This window comes from Lynx canadensis, chromosome A1, assembly GCF_007474595.2.
Source record: "Lynx canadensis isolate LIC74 chromosome A1, mLynCan4.pri.v2, whole genome shotgun sequence".
Lineage (NCBI taxonomy): Eukaryota > Metazoa > Chordata > Mammalia > Carnivora > Felidae > Lynx > Lynx canadensis.
The window spans coordinates 123,856,001-123,880,361 of NC_044303.2; the positions used below are offsets into that span (position 1 = coordinate 123,856,001).

At 35.2% G+C, this 24,361-nt stretch overlaps 1 protein-coding gene across 1 annotated transcript in view; it reads left to right on the forward strand.

Annotated features, from left to right (window-relative positions):
* The window catches only part of MTREX (Mtr4 exosome RNA helicase), a 110,003-nt gene that overhangs the window by 77,059 nt on the left and 8,583 nt on the right, over window positions 1–24,361 (forward strand). The window contains exons 20-25 of the mRNA XM_030321033.2: window positions 4,401–4,511; window positions 5,764–5,952; window positions 10,452–10,615; window positions 15,901–16,006; window positions 19,917–19,973; window positions 21,122–21,284. Of these exons, the coding sequence (XP_030176893.1) occupies window positions 4,401–4,511; window positions 5,764–5,952; window positions 10,452–10,615; window positions 15,901–16,006; window positions 19,917–19,973; window positions 21,122–21,284 (790 nt within the window). The remainder of the gene's footprint in view (window positions 1–4,400; window positions 4,512–5,763; window positions 5,953–10,451; window positions 10,616–15,900; window positions 16,007–19,916; window positions 19,974–21,121; window positions 21,285–24,361) is intronic.

Below are 24,361 nucleotides of genomic sequence, written 5' to 3' on the forward strand. Positions count from 1 at the left end.
ATATAATATTGTTCACTTCTATAAATTGATATTTTGAATAGGAATCCTGGACACAGGATTCATAGACAATTTATAAGGATATTTCATCTCTCAACTCTACTTACTGTGACACTACTCTGGATAGGTTTAAACCAGATTTCCTTTGCATGAAATATGAGTAGGAAGTGGCATTTCCATAGTCATTTTTCTTTCTTTTAACTTGGAGTGTGTATGATACAAAATTAAGCTTTTTAAATGCTTCTTGGATTGCTGCACGCTTTTCATTAATTTCCAGAGTTCTTGAAGGAAAATTAGATCAAGGCACACATTTAGTTTTTATAAATCTAAAATTTAATAAAACATATTGGTTTAAATAACTGGGCCTGGACTTGATTAAAATGTAGTTAGTTCAAAAAATATCTTTTCTGGGGGTGCCCAGGTGGCTCAGTTGGTTAAACCTTCAACTTCGGCTCAGGTCATGATCCCATGGCTTGTGAGTTTGAATCCCACATTGGGCTCTTTGCTGACAGCGTGAAACCTAGAGCCTGCTTCAGATTCTGTGTGTGTGTGTGTGTCTCTCTCTCTGCCCCTCCCCTGCTCATGCTCTGTCTCTTTCTCCTTCAAAAAAATAAATAAACACTAAAAAAAACTGCATGTATCTTTTCTGGATGAAAAATTCAAAAATTATATTTTAGCTAATGTCCTTGATTTGAAGAAATGAGATCATCTGAAACTTATTTAGGTTGTATTCACTTAAACTTACTGACTTCTGATGTTAGCTACCTTATCATTTGCTTATCTTTTTCCTTTTTTAAAATTTTAATTAGTTAATATACAGTGCAGTGTTGGTTTCAAAAGTAGAATTCAGTTATTCATCATTTCCATACAACACCCAATGCTTATCACAAGTGCCCTACTTAATACTCATCACCCAGTCTAGCCCGTCTCACACCCACTTCCGTCAACTCTCATTTTATCCTCTATCATTAAAGAGTCTCTTGTGATTTGTGTCCCTTTCTTCTCTTTCCTCCAGCTTTCCCATATGTTCATCTGTTTTGTGTCTTAAAATCCACACATGAGTGAACTCATTATATCTTTCTCTGATACATTTATTTCTCTTAGCATAGTACATTCTACCCCCATCCATGTCATTGCAGATGGCAAGATTTTATTCTTTTTGATGGCTGAGTAATATTCTATTGCATATGTATACCACATTTTCTTTATCCAATCATCAGTGAACATTTGGACTCCCTCCATAGTCTGGCTGTTATTGATAATGTTGCTATAAACATTGGGTGCATGTACCCCTTCAAATCTGTATTTTTGTGTCCTTTGGGTAAATGCCTAATAGTGCAATTGCTGGATTGTAGAGTAGTTTTATTTTTAGTTTTTTGAGGAACTTCCAAAACACTGTTCTCCAGAGTAGCTGCACCAGTTTACATACCCACCAGCAGTGCAAGGGGATTCCTGTTTCGACGCATGCTGGCCAACCCTTTTGTTTCTTGTGTTGTTAATGTTAGCCACTGTCATAGGTTTGAGGTGGTATCTCATCATAGTTTTGATTTGTATTTCCCTGATGATGAGTGACGTTGAGCATCTTTTCATGTATCTGTAAGCCACCTGGATGTCTTCCTGGATGTTGTTGTTTTCTGACGTTTTGAATAATGTACATACATGTGTGTGTTCTCTTTCGATTCAGACACTGCATCTGTTATTTGCAAGGGTCACAAATTGCTGGTTCAGTAACCAGTTCAGCCCTCATAATGTCTTATTTAAACATGAAATTGACAACTTGAAAATAAAAATAATTATATTAAAATATTATAATCAAGTGAAAGCAGCCCCAAATCCATACTGAGGTAGATAGGTAAGTAGGTAGGTAGATAGGTAGGTAGGTAGGTAGGTAGGTAAAATATAGAAGGAACGAGTATGTTAGAAAAGTCGCCATTAGGCAACTACCAAATAACTAATCCATGGATCCTAAAACTAGTCAGTTGAAAGTTTAAATGAGGAATGGGATATTTACAAAGTAATGAATATCCCTATAAGTTTCTTATTAATTGTAAAGGGAAAAGTAGTAAGTTTACATTAGAGAATGCCAGAGATAACCACTTGAATCAAGTCATAAAAATTAATATCACTAGTAATGTTGACCAGTGGACAGGAAGAACAAAAAACATCATTTCTGCCAAAAATTCATATCCTGAATTTCATGATTCATCATAATGAGACAAACCCAAATTCAGAGGCGTTCATAAAATAATTAGTGTATTCAAAAATGTCAGTGTCCTGAGCAGCACACACACACACACACACACACACACACACACACACACACACACACACAAAAGAAACTGTTCCAGATTAAAGTAAAATAAAGAATTACCACAAGTAAAAATAATTTATCATCCTAATTTGGATACGTAGAGTGGTGGGAGAGAACAAGTGTGGTATAAAAGGCACATTTTAGGAGGCAATTGGAGAAGTAGATGGAATATTAATATGCATTATAGATTAGATAATAATTGTTTCAACATTAAATTTCCCTCTTTTAATACTTGTACTATGGATGTGGTATATGTGTGGGGAGAGAGAATGATAAAGCAAATGGGGCAAATGTGAATATTTGGTGAATCTGAATAAAGGTTTATGGGAACTCTTTGTTCTAGTAACTTTTGTAAAAATTTGAAATTATATAAAAGTCAATTCCATAAAAACAAAGTAGGCAGTATTCTAGATTTAAAAAGGCTAAAGAGATCTGACAACTAAATGCAAGAAATGATCCTTGGCTGGATCTTAGATCCAAAAGTGGTGGTAGTATCGGGGTACCTGGGTGGCTCAGTCAAGTTAAGTGTCCAACTCACTTTTGGCTCAGGTTATGATCTCTTGGTTTCATGAGTTCGAGCCCTGTATCAGGCTCCACGCTAATCCTGCCAACTCGTGATTTATTCTTTCTCTCTCGCTCTCTCTCTCTCTGTCAAAAAAATAAACTTAAAAAAAAAATAAAGCTGGTGGTAGTATCTGTAAATGGCATTAGTGAGTCATTTGGGGAAATTTGAATATGAACTGTATATTAGATTATATTATTAAATTTTTATGGTATAATGAGGTAATTCTTAGAAGATACATGATAAAGTATTTGCTGGTGAGGTGAAGTGGCATGTTATCTGCAAATTAATTTTAAATGGTTAAAATAGGAAAAAGGAAGGCAGAAAGAAAAACACTCCCCCACCAAAATCCCAAAGTCTTAACTAGAAAGAGGAAAAGCACATATGGCAAGCTATTAACAGTTGGAAAGATCTAGTTGAGAAAATACAGTGGACAGTTTGTTGTATTATTATTTTAGTCACTTTTGAATAAGAAGTTGTAGTTGTCTGCTTTAAACAATACATACTTTCTCCATTTTTTTCTTTCTTTTCTCTTTGGTATTTGAATATGATCTCTGTTCTTTTAGCTTTTACGCTAAATAACATTTTTTAAAGGTGCTTATTAACTATTTTAAAACACTTTACATGCATTATTTCATTTAATTCTCACAACAGTTTAATGAGATAGATATAATTTCATCTCCATTTTTAAAATGGGAATAATGAAGCCTAAAAAATTTGGACTTACTCAAGGTCTCAAAACTAGCAGAAAACTGAATCAAAACCCAGGCAGTCTTGACTTTAGAAACTCTGCTCAACTGCTCTACCATTTTATTCAATAAAACACTATGAATATATTTGTTAACCAGCAAGCCAATGGCAGCTGTTTTTTTTAGTAGCGATCAGAGTAAGGTAGCCATTGAGAATAATACACTGATGAATTTGGACCTTTAAAAGTGTTAACTTCTCAGTGTACAGACAACCTCCAAATTTAAAGTCAGTGTCCTTAAAGGAAGCAAAATGGTATACTTCATGGTGAGGAAAAGGTATTCTTGTCAGGAGAGAACATGAAAGAAAGTTTGAAGATAGGTGATTCTTGAATATTATGTCTAATGGAGTATACTGTTTTCTGTGGTTGAAATACTTTTTTTCATCTCTTCATTAAAACCTATCTAGAGCTTACATGAATCCTACTCACCCATAAACAGGAGTCTTTCCTTCCTGTGTAGTGCTGTTATATTTTAAGATATTCAAAAAGTGCCAATAATAAGTACATGCAAATAAATAAAGCATGGATTCTGTGTTGAGGGAATAACTAATTTTTAGGTACCATTTATTTACCTGTTATTTAGAAGTTTGAATTACGTTTTACTTTTGAAATACAGTTTCTGGTAAGATAGGTGCTTCTATAGTGATTATTACCTACTTAATCATATGTGTTACAAATTGTAAATACAGCTTCATTTTAAGGATTCAAGCTAAATCTGGGAAATGACAGAGTTTGAAAATGTGCAGTTTTAATTGTAGCATTCTGTAACTTTTTCTTGGTAGGTTGTTCCAGTTTTGGTGCACCTCCTGTCTGCTATCAGCAGTGTTAGGCTTTATATTCCTAAAGACCTTCGGCCAGTGGATAATAGACAGAGTGTTTTAAAGTCAATACAGGTACACGTATTAGTTTTATAAATTTAAATATAAATTTTATGTAAAGATAAATAGAATTTATAACAAGACAGCTTAAATGCTTTAAAATATATTTCTTTCTTTAAAAAAAAACCAAAACAAAAAACTATAAACACTGCCAGTAGTGGAAGTTCGTGATTTTTGTATAGATTGTCCACTCCTTGAATATACCAAAAGTGAGAAGTAAGGGAGAACCCAAAAAGGAAAACATAGCTACTGTTTTATGCAAAATGTTTTGCTTTATTTGTTGAAAAAAAAAATATTTAAGACTGCATTAAAAATTTTATGTATAAAAATCCTGTGCCAGGACTTTTAACCATTTTTTAGTTTTATTTTCAATAAGAAAAATTATGACATTCTAGAAATCCATTTTCCAGTAGGGGAAGAAAATGGAATTTTGTTAGTTATTTGGTCAGCAAACATTTGGATTATCATTTACTGGTCAGCAAAGGCTCTGTACTTGAATTTGAGAAAACAAAGATAAACAGGATGCTTTCATTGTAGAGCAGGAACATTCAAGCTGTGGTCCTAGGCAGGCTTTCTGAATTGAATAATTGTCTTGACAGTTTTATAGAATTTTTATGTGGATAAACTGTTTGTTGTTGTTGTTTTATCCCTAACTCACCAAATTCTATTTTACCTTTAAGGCCTATCCCAAGACCTTGAAAGTCTCCCCAGGGCAGTACCAGCCTACAGTGAGCTGTCCCTTCTCTGAACTCAGATGCTCATTATATTTAACAGTTAAATCATGTTTAAAAAAAAAAAAAAAAAAGAAGAAGAAAAGAAAAGACCCCAAAACACAAAATTAATGACAGGAATCTGGACCCTTTAAAAAACTTACGTCTTTCGACTCAGTAGTACCCCACTCCCCTAGGAATCAGCCCCAAGGAAATAATGTGAAAACTGAAAACCATTTACACCTGGGTTGTTTAATATAGGATTATTTATGACAGTGAAAGGTTACAACAACCTAAATGTACAATAATGTGTTTAGCAATAAGTTGTACCACACTTAGAACTATTCAGCTCTAAATACTAAAATTATTAATAAATTTAACACATCCCTGTATCGGTATATCATGGTATGATTCAAAAGGAGGTTTCAAAACCAAATGCAACGGAAAAGTGCAATCCAGGTTTAAGTGCATTTTTCAATGTGTTTGTGCACAGAAGTACATAGAAGGAAATATTTATTTAGTCTTAAATAATTTTGTCTATAAATTTTTTGTTTCAGGAAGTTCAGAAACGTTTTCCGGATGGTGTTCCCTTATTAGATCCTATTGATGATATGGGCATTCAAGATCAAGGGCTGAAAAAAGTCATCCAGAAAGTAGAGGCTTTTGAACATAGAATGTATTCTCATCCACTTCACAATGATCCAAATTTGGAAACAGTGTATACTCTTTGTGAAAAAAAAGCACAGGTATGGCAAAAACTTAGTTTGTATCATAAAATTCTATATATTTTACTAAATAGATGATTATGTGTTTTCTATTTTCTTTTCCTATTGGTTTCATCAGCTAACACAGGGAAATACCTCCTTATCTTTTGAGGAGACCATCACCTCTTATCAGCAAGACAAGATGAAGATCATTTTGTTATAATTTGGTATTTGATGGTTTTTCTTAAGTTTTTTTAAATGTAATATAATTCATGTATAGTAATATTTACCCTTTTAAAGCATACATTTCATTGGTTTCTAGTATATTTACAGATAACTGCAACCATACCACTGTCACAATTCCAGAGCATTTCCATCATCCCCAAAAGAAACCTTATACTAATTGGCAGTCAACTCTATTTCTCCCATCTTGCAGCCCCTAGCAACTACAAATCTCCTTTCTGCCTCTGTCAATTTGCCTATCCTGGAGATTTCATATAAGTAAAATCCTACAGTATGTGGCCTTTTGTGTCAGCTTTCTCCACTTAGCATAATGTCTTCAAGGTTCATCCATGTGGTAGCCATGAATTAGTACTTTATTCCTTTTAATGGCTGAAAAATATTCCATTATATGCATATACCACATTTTGTTTAACAATTCAACAGATGATAGACATTTGGGGTTTTTCCACTTTTTGGCTGTTTTGAGTAACCCTGCTACCAAGTTTTATGTACGAGTTTTGTGTGAAGATATTTTCATTTCTCCTGTGTGGAATTAGGTAGAATTGCTGGGTCATATAGTAAGTCTAGGCTTAACCTTTTGAGAAACTGCCGACTTTTTCCCCAAGTGGCTATACCACTTTACGTGTATGTAAATGTACATGCATACATTTACAGCAATTTATGAAAGCTCTTATATCTCTGTGTTCTCACCAACACTTGTTATTGTCTGTGTTTTTGATTATAGCCTTCCTAGTGGTGTGTAATAGCTCAGCTTTTAGGGTAATTAGCTGTAGTCTCTAACCAGAAAAGCTAGTTAATTTACAGATAATTAATTTAGGATGGCCTAAAAGAGCAGAAGACTGTGATAAGTACTCAGAGGCATATAAAGCTTACCAGTTAGTAGAAGACAGCCCCCTATTAAAGATTTTTTTCCTCAGTAAATTTTACTGAAATGTACTTTGGATATACTGAGTTAAATAAAATATTATTAGAATTAATTTCACTTTTTAAAATGTGGTTACTGGAGAATTTGCTTTTTCAGACAGTGCTACAAGAACATACTTGTACTGCCTCACAGATACATTATTCATTGTGAATAATGAATTTAGGAAAAGCTTTTTGAAGTGAAGACATTCCTTTCCACTGTATACTTCTCTTCAACTAGAATCTTTTGTACTCTAGAAATGTTCCATCCACCTTCAAACTTACAGCTCCTTGCTGTTAAGCCTTTTCAGCTTTTAATCGCATGCCACTTTTATCACATTAGTCTTCCTGTTAACACAAACTATTATTTTAAACTCTTTAGGGTCAGGCATTTCATTTTAGCTTTCTTGTACTCTCCTCTATCCCAAGTGATCTCTTTATAAAATAGATACCTAGTATTTATTGAACAAGTGTGTGAGTGGAAACTTCTTGGCTTAACAGAGTAGCATGTTTAGTTCACAGTTTTACAACACTCGTTCTAGCTTTCTGTGAACTAACATAATGGGGCCCTGGGCTGCGGTGGGGCACAGCAGCTGTGTTCTTGGTGGACGTGTAGTGCACCATGCTCTGATCCACCATGAAGGTACTGCTCAAGATGAGGAAACTGAGAAACCAAAAGCGTTAGTAACTTCTACAAGGATACCCATGATCCTGGCCTGTTCATCTCTCCTTGGGACCATTGCATCAGCTCCCTACCTCCTTAAATTTATTTTCTCTGTTTCCACCAGAGAGTCACCCTTAGCAGTTCCACAACACAAAAACAAAGAGACTTGAGCTTGGTTGAATAATGACTGGAAAACGTCCACAAAGAAAACGGTGCGAAGCCACAGAGAGTGGTGTTACCTGAGCTACTCTGACATAAAGGAAAAAGGCCTTAGTGTCTGGCTAAGGGACTGACTAAATAATCTTGTTGTGAAAACTCAACAGTACATGGAAAAATGCTTACACAAGAGCATTAAATGTAAAAAGTTGGATCTGAAATTGATGTGGACTATGATTATAATTTAGCAAAAATAAAAACATATACCAAAAAGACAAAAAGGGAAACCTTAAGTGGTTGTTTGGGCAATGAGATTATAGCAGTGTTTTTTTCTTCCTGTTTTTTCTCCCTAATTGTCTGTAATGTGCTTCTATAACATTTTATAATAAAAGAAAACTACAAAGAGTTAACAATTTAGGGAAGGAAAAACAAGTCTTTTTATGGCCTCCTACTGACTGAAGGATAAATTTCACATCCCTTAACCCTGCCTAAGAAGATAAAAATCTGATCCCTCAGCTGTCATCATTTTAAGTGCTCATACCTGACCAAGTTTTCCTGCTTCTAGGAATTGAGACTCCAAGGTGAGGTAGTACAAGTATGTTCTTGTAGCATTGTCTGAAAAAGCAAATTCTCCAGTAACCACATTTCAAAAAGTGAAATTAATTCTAATAATATTTTATTTAACTCAGTATATCCAAAGTACATTTCAGTAAAATTTATTGAGGAAAAAAATCTTTAATAGGGGGCTGTCTTCTACTAACTGGTAAGCTTTATATGCCTCTGAGTACTTAGCAGTCTTCTCTTTTAGGTCATCCTAAAGAGGACATCCTCTTTCAAAGACACTGTAGAAAACAACTTTTTTTAATATAATAGACCTGATGAGTTATGCTAGTATAGCTATGCTAGTTATGCAGAAAGTGGTCTAGCATAGAAAGCATTCTTTTTATCCTCATAGCATTATGACAACACATTTGTTCATAACAGTGTAGATACCCATTAAGAGATTGGATTCTCAAGGCTGGCAGAGTGGTTTTGAATGCCATCTTTATTAATCACTAGCTCTGTGATTTTGACCAAATTACTTAGTAATCTCTGTCTCAGATTTTTATCTTTGTAAAATTCGTATTTAATATTAGTTACCTACCCTATATATTACTATAAGAATTAAATGAAGTAATGTAGCAGCACCTGGGTGGCTCAGTCAGTTAAGTGTCCAACTCTTGATTTCAGCTCAGATCATGATCTCATGGTTTGTGGGATCGAACCCTCCATGAGGCTCTGTGCTGACAGTGCAGAGCCTGCTTGAGAGTCTCTCTCTCTGCCCCTCCTCCACTCGGCGCTCACTCTCTCTCAAATAAACATTTAAAAAAAATAAAAATTCGGGGCACCTGGGTGGCTCAGTCAGTTAAGCATCCAACTTCAGCTCAGGTCATGATCTCTCTCGGTCTAGGAGTTCAAGCCCTGCGTCAGGTTCTGTGCTGACAGCTCAGAGCCTGGAGCCTGCTTCATATTCTGTGTCTCCCTCTCTCTGCCCCTCACCTCAAAATAATAAATAAACATTAAAAAATTTTTTAAAAATAAATAATGTAAAGCACTGAAAATAGGGTACATAGTTAGCTGTCAGTAAATATCCATTACTGACCACTGTTTTGCCTTTATCATTTCTGCTCCTCAACTGAGTCTTAATAAATCTCCAAAATTCCAGAATCTTTGAATTTTAACTTCTATTCCCTAAAATTTTCTTTTTGCCAGTCTTTTTCTGAATTTGAAGCCCTAACCTTGGAATCCAGTGTTGTCTTGCTCTTGTACTATGATATTCTTGTCACAGTTTGAAAGTATGTAATATTTACTGATAAATAGAATTTTAAAACTCATCCACTCTGAAGGATGACCTAAAAATACATTTTCCTTTTAAAATATAGAATAAAGACCTGTTCTCTTTGCTAAAGCCATTTCCAGCTTTGGCAATTTTATGATAGAATTAGAAGGCAAAGAGAAAGGAACACCTTTCAGGACACATCATGGGGGAAATATTAGTAGCCAAGAAATAAGATTCATATATCTCCTCTTTGTTCTTCTCTAAGCTACCCCCTCATTTTCTAAGGATGAAAAGCTGGAGCTGATGCTGCTTTAGAAGCATGATTAATGGTCAAATCTTATCTTGGGAAAGCCTATTCTAATTTACCACTGACTTTTTCTACCTCCAGCAGGTTACCTTATCTAGCTGCTGGCTGTCCAACTCTCCTTCTAGACTTTCCTCCTTGCTCCTTATTTAAGCAAGAATCATACTCTGTTCCCCAACTTCTTAAACTTTATCAACTCCTATATCTCCCTAAGTTGCCTTACATTTTTCAAATGGATGTTTTATATTTCCATATATTTAACATTTCTACAAGTATTTAATAACTACAGATGTATTATTTCCTTTTTTCTAATATCCTAGGTAAGTATCTAAGAAGTTCCAGGTATCCTTGTAAGGTATCCTTATGAAAGATTTTTTATTTCATTACATGAGTAAATTTCATTTTACTTTGTTTACTTTATTGAACTTTCTTTATACTTTCATATGCCTTAGATTGCAATAGATATTAAATCTGCAAAGCGAGAACTAAAGAAAGCAAGAACTGTCCTACAAATGGATGAGCTCAAATGCCGCAAACGTGTTTTAAGGAGGTTGGGATTTGCTACTTCTTCTGATGTCATAGAGATGAAAGGACGAGTGGCTTGTGAGATAAGCAGGTAAAACCTGGTTGTTCTAGAAAACTGATTTTAAAATGAGATAGTGTGTTTGTTTTTTTTTAATGGGCACTTTTTTTGTTGTTTTTAATGTTTATTTTTGAGAGAGAGAGAGAGACAGAGTGCAAGTGGGGGAGGATCAGAGAGAGAGGGAGACACGGAATCCGAAGCAGGCTCCAGGCTCCAAGCTGTCAGCATAGAGCCCGACGCGGGGCTCAAACCCACAAAATGTGAGATAATGACCTGAGCTGAAGTTGGACTCTTAACCGACTGAGCCACCCAGGCACCTTAAATGGGCACTTTTTTTTTTAAGTTCATTTATTTATTTTGAGAGAGAGAGGGAGGGAGAAATCTTAAGCAGGCTCTGTGCTGGCAAAGCATGCAGAGCCTGACATGGGGCTCAAACTCACAAGTTGTGAGATTGTGACCTGAGCCGAAACCAAGAGTTGGATACATTAACCAACTGAACAACCCAGGCGCCCCAGTAAATGCAGTTTTTGATGATGAAATTGAGAAATTAGAAAAGAATTAAATTAGAGAAATTAGAAAAAGAATTTTAAAAATCTCATGGGGTGCCTGGGTGGCTCAGTCAGTTAAGTGTCCAATTATTGATTTCGGTGCAGGTCATGATCTCATGGTTCCACACTGATAGTGTGGAGCCTGCTTGGGATTCTCTTTCTCCCTCTTTCCTGTCCCTCCCCTGCTCATGCTCTCTCTCTGTCTCTCTCTCTCTCTAAATAAATAAATAAACATTAAAAAAATTTTCTTCCACCTACTAATTAAAAAAAATTTTTTTAATGTTTATTTTTGAGAGACAGAGCAGGAGCAGAGAGAGAGGGAAACAGAGAATCCCAAGCAGGCTCCAGGCCCAAGCTTTCAGCACAAAGCCTGACTTGCGGCTTGAACCCACAAACTGTGAGATCGTGACCTGAGCTGAAGTCACTCAACTAACTCAGCCACCCAGGCGCCCCTCATTCCACTATTTGATACAAATGCAATTGGCATATTGATGTAATCCTTTTTTTCTTTTTGTTAATGCATTCTGGATTTTTACATAATTCTAATCTTAGTTTATACACAGTTTTGTGTACTGAATTCTTATTTACAATTATGGACATATTCCCACCTTAAACTTTAGTGTAATAACCATTTGCTTTTTATATATATTAAAGTTGTTATTAAAGTTTGGGGCTTACAATTAGGGAATTACAGCAAAGCATATTATAGGCCACAGCATAAAACTGGATATAAGATATTATCTATCTTGGTGATCTTTTACCATATTACAAATGACCTTAAAACTAAATGACTTGAAACTATAGCAGTCATTTCATTGTCTCTGGTGGTTTCTGTGCATCAGAAACTCAGGAAGGGCCTATTGAACGGTTCTGGTTCAAGGTCTCTATGTGATTTCCATTAGCCTGAAGATATATCTTGTTTTGTCCATGGTTTAACAACCATTATTCTCAATGAGTTCATAAAAAATGTTTTTGAAACAGTTACTTGTATATTCACCGTGGCTCTAATGGATGGAGCTGGAGAATTATAGGCCTTGTATATGGTTTCAGACATTTCTGGGGCAGGCCTATTCATACTACTCTTATTGATCATTTAGTTCGGATGTTAAGAACTGGTGTCTACAGGAGCCAGCCAGGAGGAGACTGTGGTAAACAAGAACAATTCTTGGCCACCAAAAGGGGGCAGCAACAACCCAGCCCCAAATAGTTGTTATTACGGAATAATGTGTTATCAGATTTTTCAATTTAGAAAAGCCAAAAATCCAGATTTTTAGGTGAAATGAAATCCTTTGTTTTTTTTAAGTGTTCACAAGCTAATTCATAATTTTTTAGTCACTGTCTGGGTCAAATATATCATTTGTTCAAGTTAGATTTGGCATGTCAGCATCTAGTTTTCCTTAAACCTACTTTCCTACTTTGTCATTAAAGAATCGTAGGCACCTTAAGGTTAATAATTTACCCAGGAATAAAGCTTCACCACGACACTGGTCTACTAATTCATATGCCAAAAATAATGTTATTGGAATTATTTCTTTGTAATATTATATAGAATCTAACAACATAGAAATTAATTTCTCTTAAGTATCTATAGCTGGATTTAGTCTTGGGAGAATGGTATTGGTTATATTCTAAAACTGACTAGGTAGAGAGATAGAAGTAACACTATCACATATGAAAGTATGTTACCTTTCCCCCTGTATTTGCTTCTCCCTCTGGTTTCTGTCTTGCTGAATAAGACCCAGCCTCTGAAGAGAAAACTTGGGAGTCATTCTAGACTTCTCTTCCTTCTCTCTCTCTTCCCATCTTCCTGTTTCCTCCACATCTGTGCCCCTTTAACTGTTCCCACTGACTACTAGTGGGCCTTCATTATTTCTTGCTAGGGTACTACAGAAGCCCTCATTTTTGTTGCTTCCTATCTTGAGTGTCTATAACCCATCCTTTGTACTGCTTTCAGAGTATTCTTTCCAAAGCACAAATCCTGTCATGTCAATCTTTTGATAAAAGTCTGTCAGTTATTCCCTAATGCTTTTAGAATAAATTCCATAATTTAGTGTTGTTGCCCTTCCTCTGTAGCCATATCCCATGTATTTCTTTCTCTTAGCATGACCTTTTCCCTCGCTCCCACCTCAAATCCTGCTCATTCCTGCATATTTTTCCTAGATGTTATGAAACTTGCTATGAATGTCTCCAGTCTTATTTTGAGTTTCTCAATTTTCTTTTTATGTAATTGCCTATATAACCTGTTAGATCACTCTCCTATGATCTAGTAATCTTTCCTGTCTGCTTTTGTAGGGTGTATATAGTAACATGTAGTTCCTTAAGTTGTCTTGCCTTATTTGTACTGTCCTCTTTGTTTGACTTAACTCTCCTTTTACCATCAGAAGGCCAAATTTAGTTTTTAACTTTATTTTTGAATAGTTAAAATTATTTATAAAGATTGATAATTAGAGACTTTATCCTTTTTTAGAAGTCAAAGTAAAGTTTGTTTGTTTTTTTTAAATAGAGTTGAATACCCAGCGTGTCTGGATGGCTCAGTCATTAAGCATCCCCCTTTTGCTCAGGTCACCACATCAGGCCCTGTGCTGACAGTTCAGACTGGAGCCTGCCTAAGACTCTGTGTCTCCCTCTATGTCTTACCCTCCCCTGCTTGCCCTCTGTCTCACTCTCTCTCAGAAATGAATAAAGATTAAAAAAAAATTTTTTTAATAAAAATAGAGTTAACACCCTCATGATTACTGTTTTATAAATGTAAGAGACTTTATGGAACCTTGATTACAGAATTCTAGAAACACTGCCTTTGTAGTCTTTTGTAGCTTCCACTGAACACAGTTAAAAATTTATAATTTTTTGTTTTCTACCCATGATGGCAAGGAGAAAAAAAGAAAGATATTTTCCAATTATTAGACAAATCATAAGACACAGTGATGATAGTGAAATCATATAAGCATAATCTTAGACTATAGGTAAATTCTCAAACTGAAGAATCAATAAGGGAATAATAGATCTCTAAGGACAGAAAGAAAAAGTTACGATTCCTATTTTACTTTTCTTTCGGTTCAAGAAGGAGTTATGTAATGTTTTGTGCTAAGAACTTGGATCATCCCATTCTACTAGAAGGATTTATAACTGTCTTTCATCTTTTATGATTTGCTTGCTAAATTGTGTTTGATATGGTTTTTAAGTGGTCAAATACTGAAAACAATGGTAAGTATAAGGAAATTATCAAGAAAAAGTTGGAGAGAGAAAAAAAAAATTGGTTGGATTGATTATTCTAATCTTTTTTTTTTTTTTTTTTTTTTTTAACTGTTATTTTTTTGGAGAGAGGGAGACACAGAATCCAAAGCAGGCTCCAGGCTCCAAGCTGTCAGCACAGAGCCCAACACGGACCATGAGATCCTGACCTGAGCTGAAGTTGGACATTTACCTGATGAGCCACTCAGGCACCCCGATTATTCTAATCTGTATAATATAAACCTGAATATGAAAATGTTGTACAATAATTACTCAGCAAAGAGGATGGCCTTCCTCTCTTCAACAGAATTACAAGTTGTCAAAATTTTTAAAAATAGTGTATTTTGATGATTCAAAAGAGGAACAAAAAATAATAAGCTAGAACCTTTAAAGGAGATGTATTTAAAATCTGCTGTCAGTAGTATATTTTGATAATATTAAGTGCAGGAAAAAAACCAGACATGATGATGAGCTAGTACCTCTTGGGGATGTATTTGAAATTTGGAATTGCGGGGCACCTGGGTGGCTCAGTCGGTTAAGTGGCCGACTTCGGCTCAGGTCATGATCTCACTGCCCATGAGTTTGAGCCCCACGTCGGGCTCTGTGCTGACAGCTCAGAGCCGGGAGCCTGTTTCAGATTCTATGTCTCCCTCTCTCTGACCCTCCCCCATTCATGCTCTGTCTCTCTCTGTCTCAAAAACAAATAAACATTAAAAAAAAAAAAAAAAGAAATTTAGAATTGCATAAACTACATGGATATAGTCCAGATTTGTGGATGATAGTTGATGAACAGCAATTTGTAGCATTTAAAGACCATTGCCCATCTGGGTTATACACATTCTCAACATTGGGAGACTGTGGAATAAAATGTGTGGCTACTATGGGTACATTTTAATTAAGATTTCTAATGAAGTTGTTTTTCATTATCCTTTTTGTTATAAATTATTTGTTAAATAACTTAAAAACAATTAAATGGAACCCTGGACCCAGAGGAAAAATGGTGATGACACTTTTTCCTGGTATGCTGCGAGTTAAGAAATAAAATTATTTCAGTAAATGTTTGCATTTTGGTGTTTGCTAGAATGGTATTTTTACATGAAATTCCCATTTTACATTTATTATTGATGTGTTGATAAATATAAAGACCTGCCATTTTCTTAAATAAATCCTTGTCATCCTCGTTGATTACTCATCATGGTCAAATAATAGGCTTTATTTAAAAACTTGTTACATTTTGGGGCACCTGGCTCAGTTGGTTAAGCCTCTGACTCTAGATACTGGCTCTGGGCATGAGCTCATGGTTCATGAAATTGAGCCCTGTGTCAGGCTCTGGGCTGATAGCTCGGAGCCTGCTTGGGATTCTCTCCCTCTCTCTCTCTCTCTCTGCCTCTCCCTCTCTCCCTCTCCCCCTCTCTCCCTCTCTCTCTCAAAATAAATATTTTAAGAAAACAACTTGTTACATTTTAACATGTATGTTAACATATGTGTGTTTTTATGTTATGACATTTGAAATTTATTCTCTTTTTTGTGGTGATCTAGTGCTGATGAACTCCTTCTAACTGAGATGATGTTTAATGGCCTTTTCAATGACCTGTCTGCAGAACAGGCAACGGCACTACTAAGCTGCTTCGTGTTTCAAGAGAATGTGAGTTAATAGATTTAATATACCTTATTTATTAATTCATATATCCTGTAACTTAGTGGTTATGGATATTTTTAATTATGAAACTATTTCCTGTTTACATGTGGGCAGTGTTAATTAGAAATCAACACTACTTGAGGAGCCTGGGTGCCTGGGTCCACTAAGCGTCCAACTTCAGCTCAGGTCATGCTGTCACAGTTTGTGTCTTTGAGCCCTGAATCAGGCTCTCTGCTGTCAGCGCAGAGCCCATTTCAGATCCTCTGTCCCCCTCTCTCTCTCTCTTTGCCCCTCCACTGCTCATTCTCTTTCCCTCTCTTTCAAAAATAAACATTAAAAGGAAAAAAAAAGAATTTAATAAAAAAAAAATTGCTACTCCAACACAAATATAGTAAGAGAAGTAGTAAATAATTAAATATGATTATCAGAAAGGAGAGTGAAATAGGATTTTATTTCTAGATAGTCATTAATCACATTCCAAGTTTTAAATTTGTTCTGTAACTCAGTGCATTATTTGAAGTCTGGTCTAGTCAGATAGTCCTGGAAAAAAAGATGAATGAATGAAAATAAAGGGAGGCAAAAGAGTGAAAATGAAAGGGGAGGTTAAATTAATATCTCTCCTTCCAGTAATGGAGAACAACTTTGAAACAGCTGATCCTCCTAGAGGCTAAAATCTTCATAGGCAATGTTTGAGGTGGTGGCTCTAGGATTCTGATTGCTGGTTTAGCAAGAGCTCCCTTTCAGCAGCTCTTAAAAATCAAAAACAAGTGCTAGATGGCATACCACAAGAACATGAACTAGTCTTGTACTTTATTCCAAAAGCCGATATGATTTGGGTTTTTTGTTTTAATTTTTTTTATGTTTATTTTTGAGAGAGAGAGTGAGAGAGAGACAGAGACAGAGTGCAAGCGGGGGAGGGGCAGAGAGAAAGGGAGACACAGAATCCAAAGCAGCTTCCAGGCTTTGAGCTGTCAGCACAGAGCCCGACGCGGGGCTTGAACCTGTGAACCACGAGATCATGACCTGAGCTGAAGTTGGACACTTAACTGACTGAGCCACCCAGGCGCCAACCCCCCCCCCATATGATTTGTTTTAAAAAGTAAAATGCATGTTTTACATTTCAAACTTTATTCATGGTGGATGAAGTGGACAAAATAAGACAAAGACATTTGCCTCCTAAGAATAATTTAATATTGATATCTAAATTTTTAGAAGACCTTTTACTATATACATTTAGTGCAACTTTCAAGTAAACTGTAGAAGACAATTTTTTTTTCCATTCTGCCATTGATCTATTAATTATTTCCTTGTTAAGCAGATCAAATACATTACTTGTTGACTTAAGTAGGTGCTTTTCTCTCAGCTCCCTAATTATTGATGAGAATTACAGCTGATATGGCAATGATTACAAATAGGACAAAAATCCAGAAACAGTTTATCTCCTCTGAGAGTGTCCAGTATTCACCTGTGAAGTAATTTGCATATGAGGAACACATTACTTTACAAAATATTATGTTTTACTCTCTTTTTACATTACATTAACTTCAAAGACAATTGTTAAAAGTATTTGTCAAATTCTCTTTGAAAAGACCTAAGTTAGGACCTGGATTGCTGCCCTTCTGCCTGTGTCCAACTTTGTCTTAGAGCTGATATTTTGCACTTGCTTTTTTTTTCTAATGTGGCACTATAAAAGTACTGTTTTCTGAGAGCCCAAGTATGTTTCCTCTTCAAAGGAGTTGGGCTTAAACTAAACCATAATTCTTAATTTGGGGAGAAGATGTCACTATATGTGGTTAATTAAGATTTGTTCAGTGAAACCACACTGTATTATATGTAGTATCAGTTGTTGTGGCGGTGCCTTTCAATATGAAAATGAAAAATTATGCTAAAAGTCACATGGAATTGTTACAAATATGAACAAGTCTGCTTAATATGCTCACTTCTTTTTAGAAATGTGTTCTAAAACTGTGTCCCTACATTTTTTATATTAAAAGTAATTTAAAGACTAAATACAATCTTTATAATATAAATATCAACCAACTCTAAATATGTATTAAGCATCCCCTGTGTGCAGTGCCCAGACCTAGGCATTAAGGTACAGCAGTAATTTTTGCTTTCCTGATACTTATATGCTAGTAGATGAAGGTAAAGAAGAAAAAAAGTACACACAGATTATGTCAAATGGTGATGAAGGTTTTGGAGGAAAGTGAAGCAGAGGAGGCAGACAGAAATCATGGGGATAGGATTACTCTTTTAAACAAGGTGATTAGTAAAGGCCTCCCCAATGGAGTGAAATTTGAATTGAGACTTCAAAGAGAGGTGAAGGAATAAATTGTGCATATATTTTATGGGAGAGCATTGGTGAAATGACACTTAGCTTGCTTATGTCAGGACCAGTGCCTTCTATTTATAATGACCATAGAGGAAATGATCAGTAACTGTTAATCAGTCATGAATGGACACAATATCAAAGATGGTGAGCAGTGTTGAGTTCACTATTAAACTGAGATGTTGAGTTCTTTTTGGCCATTTTGTTTTCTCATCATTCATCTTTTTTTTCTTTTTAAGTTTATTTATTTATTTTGAGAGAGAGAGAGAGAGAGAGAGAGAGAGAAAGAGAACATGCAAGCAGGTAAGGAGCAGAGAGAATCCCAAGTAGGCTCCATTCTGTCAGCGCTGAGTCAGAAGTGGGGCTCAATCCCATGAACCATGAGATCATGACCTGAGCCAGAATCAAGAGTCAGATGTTTAACTGACTGAACCAACCAGGTGCCCCTTCATTCATCATTATTTTTTTTATAAGTTTATTTAATTTTTGAGAGGGAGAGAGAGAGAATCTCAAGCAGGCTCCACACCGCCAGTGCCAAGCCTGATGCAGGGGTTTTAACTCGCAAACCATGAGATATGACCTAAGCCAAAGTCGGACGCTTATCCAATTGAGCCACTCAGGCACCCCATTCATCATTTTTTTACCTGGACAGGAATAATATATATAATCTAGTTTATGATTTATCACTTAATAATACATATGACATGCAAAACAAAACCAGTGCTATGTAAATACTGGTGCTTAAAGTAAAGGCATAGCTATTACAAGAGCTTTTTTTAAAAAATTTACATATAATTTAAATCCAGGGTAGATATATACGTATGTCACACATACATATATACCATTCTTATAATGACTTTATTTTTGTTGTGGCTGCCTTTATCACATTTTGTTCACAAATAATGTCTTTATTGTAATCACAAGTTTATAGGTTTTCAGGATCTGACCTTTTATTTCTCTCTGACAGGGCAGAAAACCAACACACAGAATTCAAACCACTTGTCTAAGTTCATTTGCCCAGTTGGTAATAGGCCTGAAAACTCCTATTATCCTAACTGAAAACAAGTGATGAACTTTTCATTAGTGGGAAGGCAATCTTAAGAACACTACAACTCAGACTAAACTTTTAACTATCCCATACTTTGTTAGAGAGCTAGAAATACCTGGGTAAAATAAAAATTGAGGGCACTACTTAATGTTCTTTACCCCAAATTTTCGGTTTCCAGACTAAGAGTTTCCTGGGAACCAAAACTATTTCAAAATCTGACTATGATCAAATAGCTTATAATAATTTTGATGTAACTAAACTACTTTGCATGTTTATAATATTTGCTCTCCCTCTATTCCATTTGTGGCCACAGAAAATAATAAATTTAGCAGTGTAATATTTTCCTCTGAAATAGAATAACTTTATAATTTAGGAGGAAAGGTTGCTTACATCAGCTAAGGTGATTAAAAATTCTAAGGGCTAATAACTAAGGTCTTATAATTTGATATTGATGGATATCCTGAAAGCTCTGTTTTCTTTGTTATAGCAGGAAGTATATACTGCATTTTAAACTTAGGTTTTATCCTTTTCTTTTATAGTCAAGTGAGATGCCCAAATTAACTGAGCAGTTAGCAGGACCACTTCGTCAAATGCAGGTAGAAATTTTTTGAACTACGTATTTTATGAATAGAATATGTAAAATAAACATTTTTCATAGTCTTAGTATTTATCATTCCAGAGACCACTTCTTTCAGGATTAAATATGTTACTTGATGTTAGTCTTGTCATTTAATGCTATTAAATGCTATTAAATTCTCCCCCACCAGTGTAATAAATTTTATTGAGTTGCTGTGAGTGCAGATTTAACATGGAATAATGTATCACATAGGCTGTATCAGCAACTCCGTGCCTGCACTGTTTTCCTCGGTGTTAAGAACTGCTTCTTGATGGACTAGGATTTAGTTAGCTTAATTTTTGTGTATTTTCCATTCTAGTTTACAACAAAGTTTTAAAATATGTTTTATCCTCAGAAATTAATTATCCCTGGGTCCTCAAAGGCACAGTAGCTTATAGTAATTGTGTGTTTTATTTTCTGGGGATAAACTGTTTTATCTACCTTTTCAACATTAGAAAGACAGGGAAAGATGAACTATATGACACTACAAAAGAGGAGGAGTGAATTATAACAAAGTCTCTTCGGTGGAACATTTAACATCCCTTGTTACTAAGAAATTTAAACTTCCAGAACCAGGGAAGTTTATATAGTACTCGGTGGTTTTTGACCTTTTATATTACCCTGGAGGAAAGAATGGATCTAAATTTCTCTTTATGGGGAAAAAATAAAATTAAGATTTATATTTTTTTAAAGCATTGTTGGGGAAAAGCATTTTTTTGCGATAGGATTTGTGCTTTTCTAAATCTGTTTTGTTATTGATGTCTTTGGGGTTTTGGGTTGTTAATAAAATACTTAGAGATTAGTTAAATGCTACTCTTGAATAATTTCAGTGAAAAGTTTCTGGTTGTTTTTGGTTTTTTTTTTTTTTTTTTAAAGGTGTAACTGGGTGAAAAACACACTCATGATCTATTTTTCTTAATTCAGTGTAATGGAGAAATTTTATTACTTGACACTTAGCAGTGGAAAAGGAACTGTAGCTACTTAGAAGCACAGAATATCCAAATTGTGGGCATATTAACCTAGGAAGAAAAAGGGAACTTGTAGAATTCTGGCTTTGGAAATCTAAAGAAAGAAAGTATATGGGAGGTCAGAAGTAAGAAATACTAAGTAAATCTTCTATCTTCAAAGGAATGTGCTAAAAGAATTGCAAAAGTTTCAGCAGAAGCCAAATTGGAAATTGATGAGGAAACTTATCTAAGCTCATTCAAACCTCACTTAATGGATGTAGTGTATACCTGGGCAACGGGAGCAACATTTGCTCATATCTGCAAGATGACAGATGTCTTTGAAGGTATGTTTAAATCCTATATGCATACATTTCTTTCCTTTTTTTTTTTTTTTAATATTTATTTGAGAGAGAGAGAGAGAGCACAAGCATGGGAGGGGCACAGAGAGAGGACAGAGAATCTGAAGGGGGTTCTGTGCTGACAGGAAAGGGCCCAACGCAGGGCTCAAACTTGCAAACCATGAGATTATGACCTGAGCAGAAGTCAGATGCTTAACCAACTGAGCCACCCAGCTGCCCCTACATACATTCCTTTTGATAGGAAATTATATACTCAGGATGGCAGTGTTTTAACTAAACAAAAATAATATTTTATTTTTTATTTTTTGAAAGAATCTTCAGGCTCCACGTTGAATGTGGAGCCTGATGCGGGCTTGATCTCATGAACACAAGATCATGACCTGAGCCGAAATCAACAGTCAGATGCTTCACAGACTGAGCCACCCAGGCACACCCCAACAAAAATAATGTTTTTAATTTTCGGTAATAAAATGGAATAATGCCATCACAGATAAACAGATGATCCTACTAAGTCATATTTGTGTGGTGTTTTTTTTTTTTTTTTCCCCTCTTTGGTTTTATTTGCTTGGCAGTAACCTCAAGGCTTGCTGTATTAATTCCACTTAAAAGAGCTGAAAATGCTGTCCATCACTGCATTTCTAATAACAAACTTGGCCTCAGTCAGATGTTACTTCAGCATGAATCAGATTAATATGCAGAATTTTTAAAGACTGTAAGATAATTGTTGCTCAACTGAACAGACTTTTTAAATGAAAAAATGGCAGAGGGAATATGAAAGAAATAAGAATTACAAGAAGCAAAAAAACCCCACAGTATTTAAAGAAGACCGTTTTAGAAATGTTTTATTCATTTCAAAAATATTGGCTTATGTAGATATTTATAATGGTGAATGGTATTTATCAAATTAGAGATTTACATTAAACTCTTTAAAAATGAAAGTAAATGAGCTTGCAGTTTGTAGAGATTATTATAATATTTTAAATGCTGTTGTTACTGTTTTTAAGAGAAATTATATTTTGGGACATCCAATATTATATGCTTTTAAACTAACATTATTAAAGACTATTAATCGATGAATCATTGATTTTTATGATGCAAAGGTCAAACATCTCTGCAACAGAATATTAGAGCCTTTACTATAGTACATTGAACTTCATTGGTTTTAAGTTTTAATGTTGACGTTTATAGCATTTTTTTATTATGGTGTCCTGTTACATGGTGTACATGGTGTCATAAAGTTTATTTCTAAGCCTCCATTAAATGATCATTTAGTGATGTGGTTCTAGAATCTTGCTCTATTATGTGACTACTGTGTGCCAGGCATTGTGCTAGTAAACACTTTATATAATTTACATCTAATCACCAAAGTGATTAACTCAGGGTAGATATTATTTCTTCTTTGTTCAAGAAAGCTGAGTTTTTAAAAAGTAATTTTCCCAACGTCATGGAGGTGTGGTATATGATGGCACTAGGATTTGAACCTCGGCCTCTGTGATTACAAATCACATGGTAGTTTATAACTGCATCTAAGCACCCTAATGCCTTATCCTTGAATTTCGGATCTAGAGACTTCTTAAATCCTAACCTAGATTGCACCATCTCCATCCACTGACACTTCATGCTTGTAGGAATGGTAAGAGGGTATTTATAACAGTTTCATGGTGAGTAGCCATAGCCGAGGATGTGAGAAGAGGAAAGCGTGACACACTTCACTTGTGAACACTGCGTAACACACAGGAAACTTGGTATGTGTATGACCACTTGCGCAGTGTAAAGCTGCCATACGGCACCACCACTCTTTGGCATCTTTTTGGAACATAAGAATGAAATTAATGACTGTTCTATGCCTAGGTAATTCCAAGCTATTATGCTCATATTTATAGAATATCTGCTTCTCTGAGAAGTCAGACGCAATGACATAATAGTGGTTCATAGCAGATAGTTTGTTTTGTTTGAAGAAAAATCAAGGGGCAACAGATCTGCAAATCTGGAGAGCCCTATAAAATTGTCTTTGTGGATTATTTTTCTGTTCTTTGTACTTAAATGGAAGAATTATCACAGTATCGGAGATAGATCTGAAACTGCTAAAATTGAAGACAGTTTGGTGTCTTAGAGCATACCAGCATTCCTGAAATCTATTTTGCCCCTTTCCAATTCCTTGGGGCTATTTGTACATCACAATTTGTGTGAGAAATCTAAGTTTGAAAATCTGAGGACTTCAGTTTATAACTATAACTTGAAGTTGGGTCTGACATCAGTGTAATCTTCATGTTTTTCTAGTCTGGATGCCACTATATCAGCTATACTTTTTCTTTGTAAAATTGGGATAGACTGTATATTAACTCTTAAAAATAAAACGTAAGTAAACAGCAGAAAAATAACTGAGAACCTTGATTTACTTAGGATAGTCCATCCTTTTTCCAGCATACTGTGTGTCCCCCACACTCCCGCCCTTTATTTACCCTGCTGTTATTTAGTTCTTCCATTTCAGAATAGCTATTCTCTCAACTTGTTATAGTACATGTTTTATATGATTGGGAAAATACTGTAACCAGAGTTCTAGCCCATAGTATATTGTGTCTTGTATGGGCACAAAATGATTGCATTGGAAATTTAAAATGCACTTTGTTCAAAACATATTTGTTACTAGTTTGATTCGTAATTATCTTTTTTTTTTTAATGTTTATTTTTGAGAGACAGAGTATGAGTAGGGGAAGGGCAGAGAGAGAGGGAGACACAGAATCCAAAGCAGGCTCCAGACTCTGAGCTGTCAGCACAGAGCCTGAAGCAGGGCTCGAACCAACGAACCATGAGATCATGACCTGAGCTCAACCGACTAAAGCCACCCAGGCGCCCCTTAATTTTTTTTTTTATATGAAAATAAAAGTGATCCTTTCATGTCATTTCAGAGGTAGTTTTAACTATTTTTCAGACATTAACTGGCACAAGTTAACATTTTAATGATAAATACCATGTGTTTGAAGGGATGCCTAATGCAAGAGAGGAGCTTATACTGTGATTCAATTGAGGAAGTTTGAAGACTTCATACAAATATTTACTTC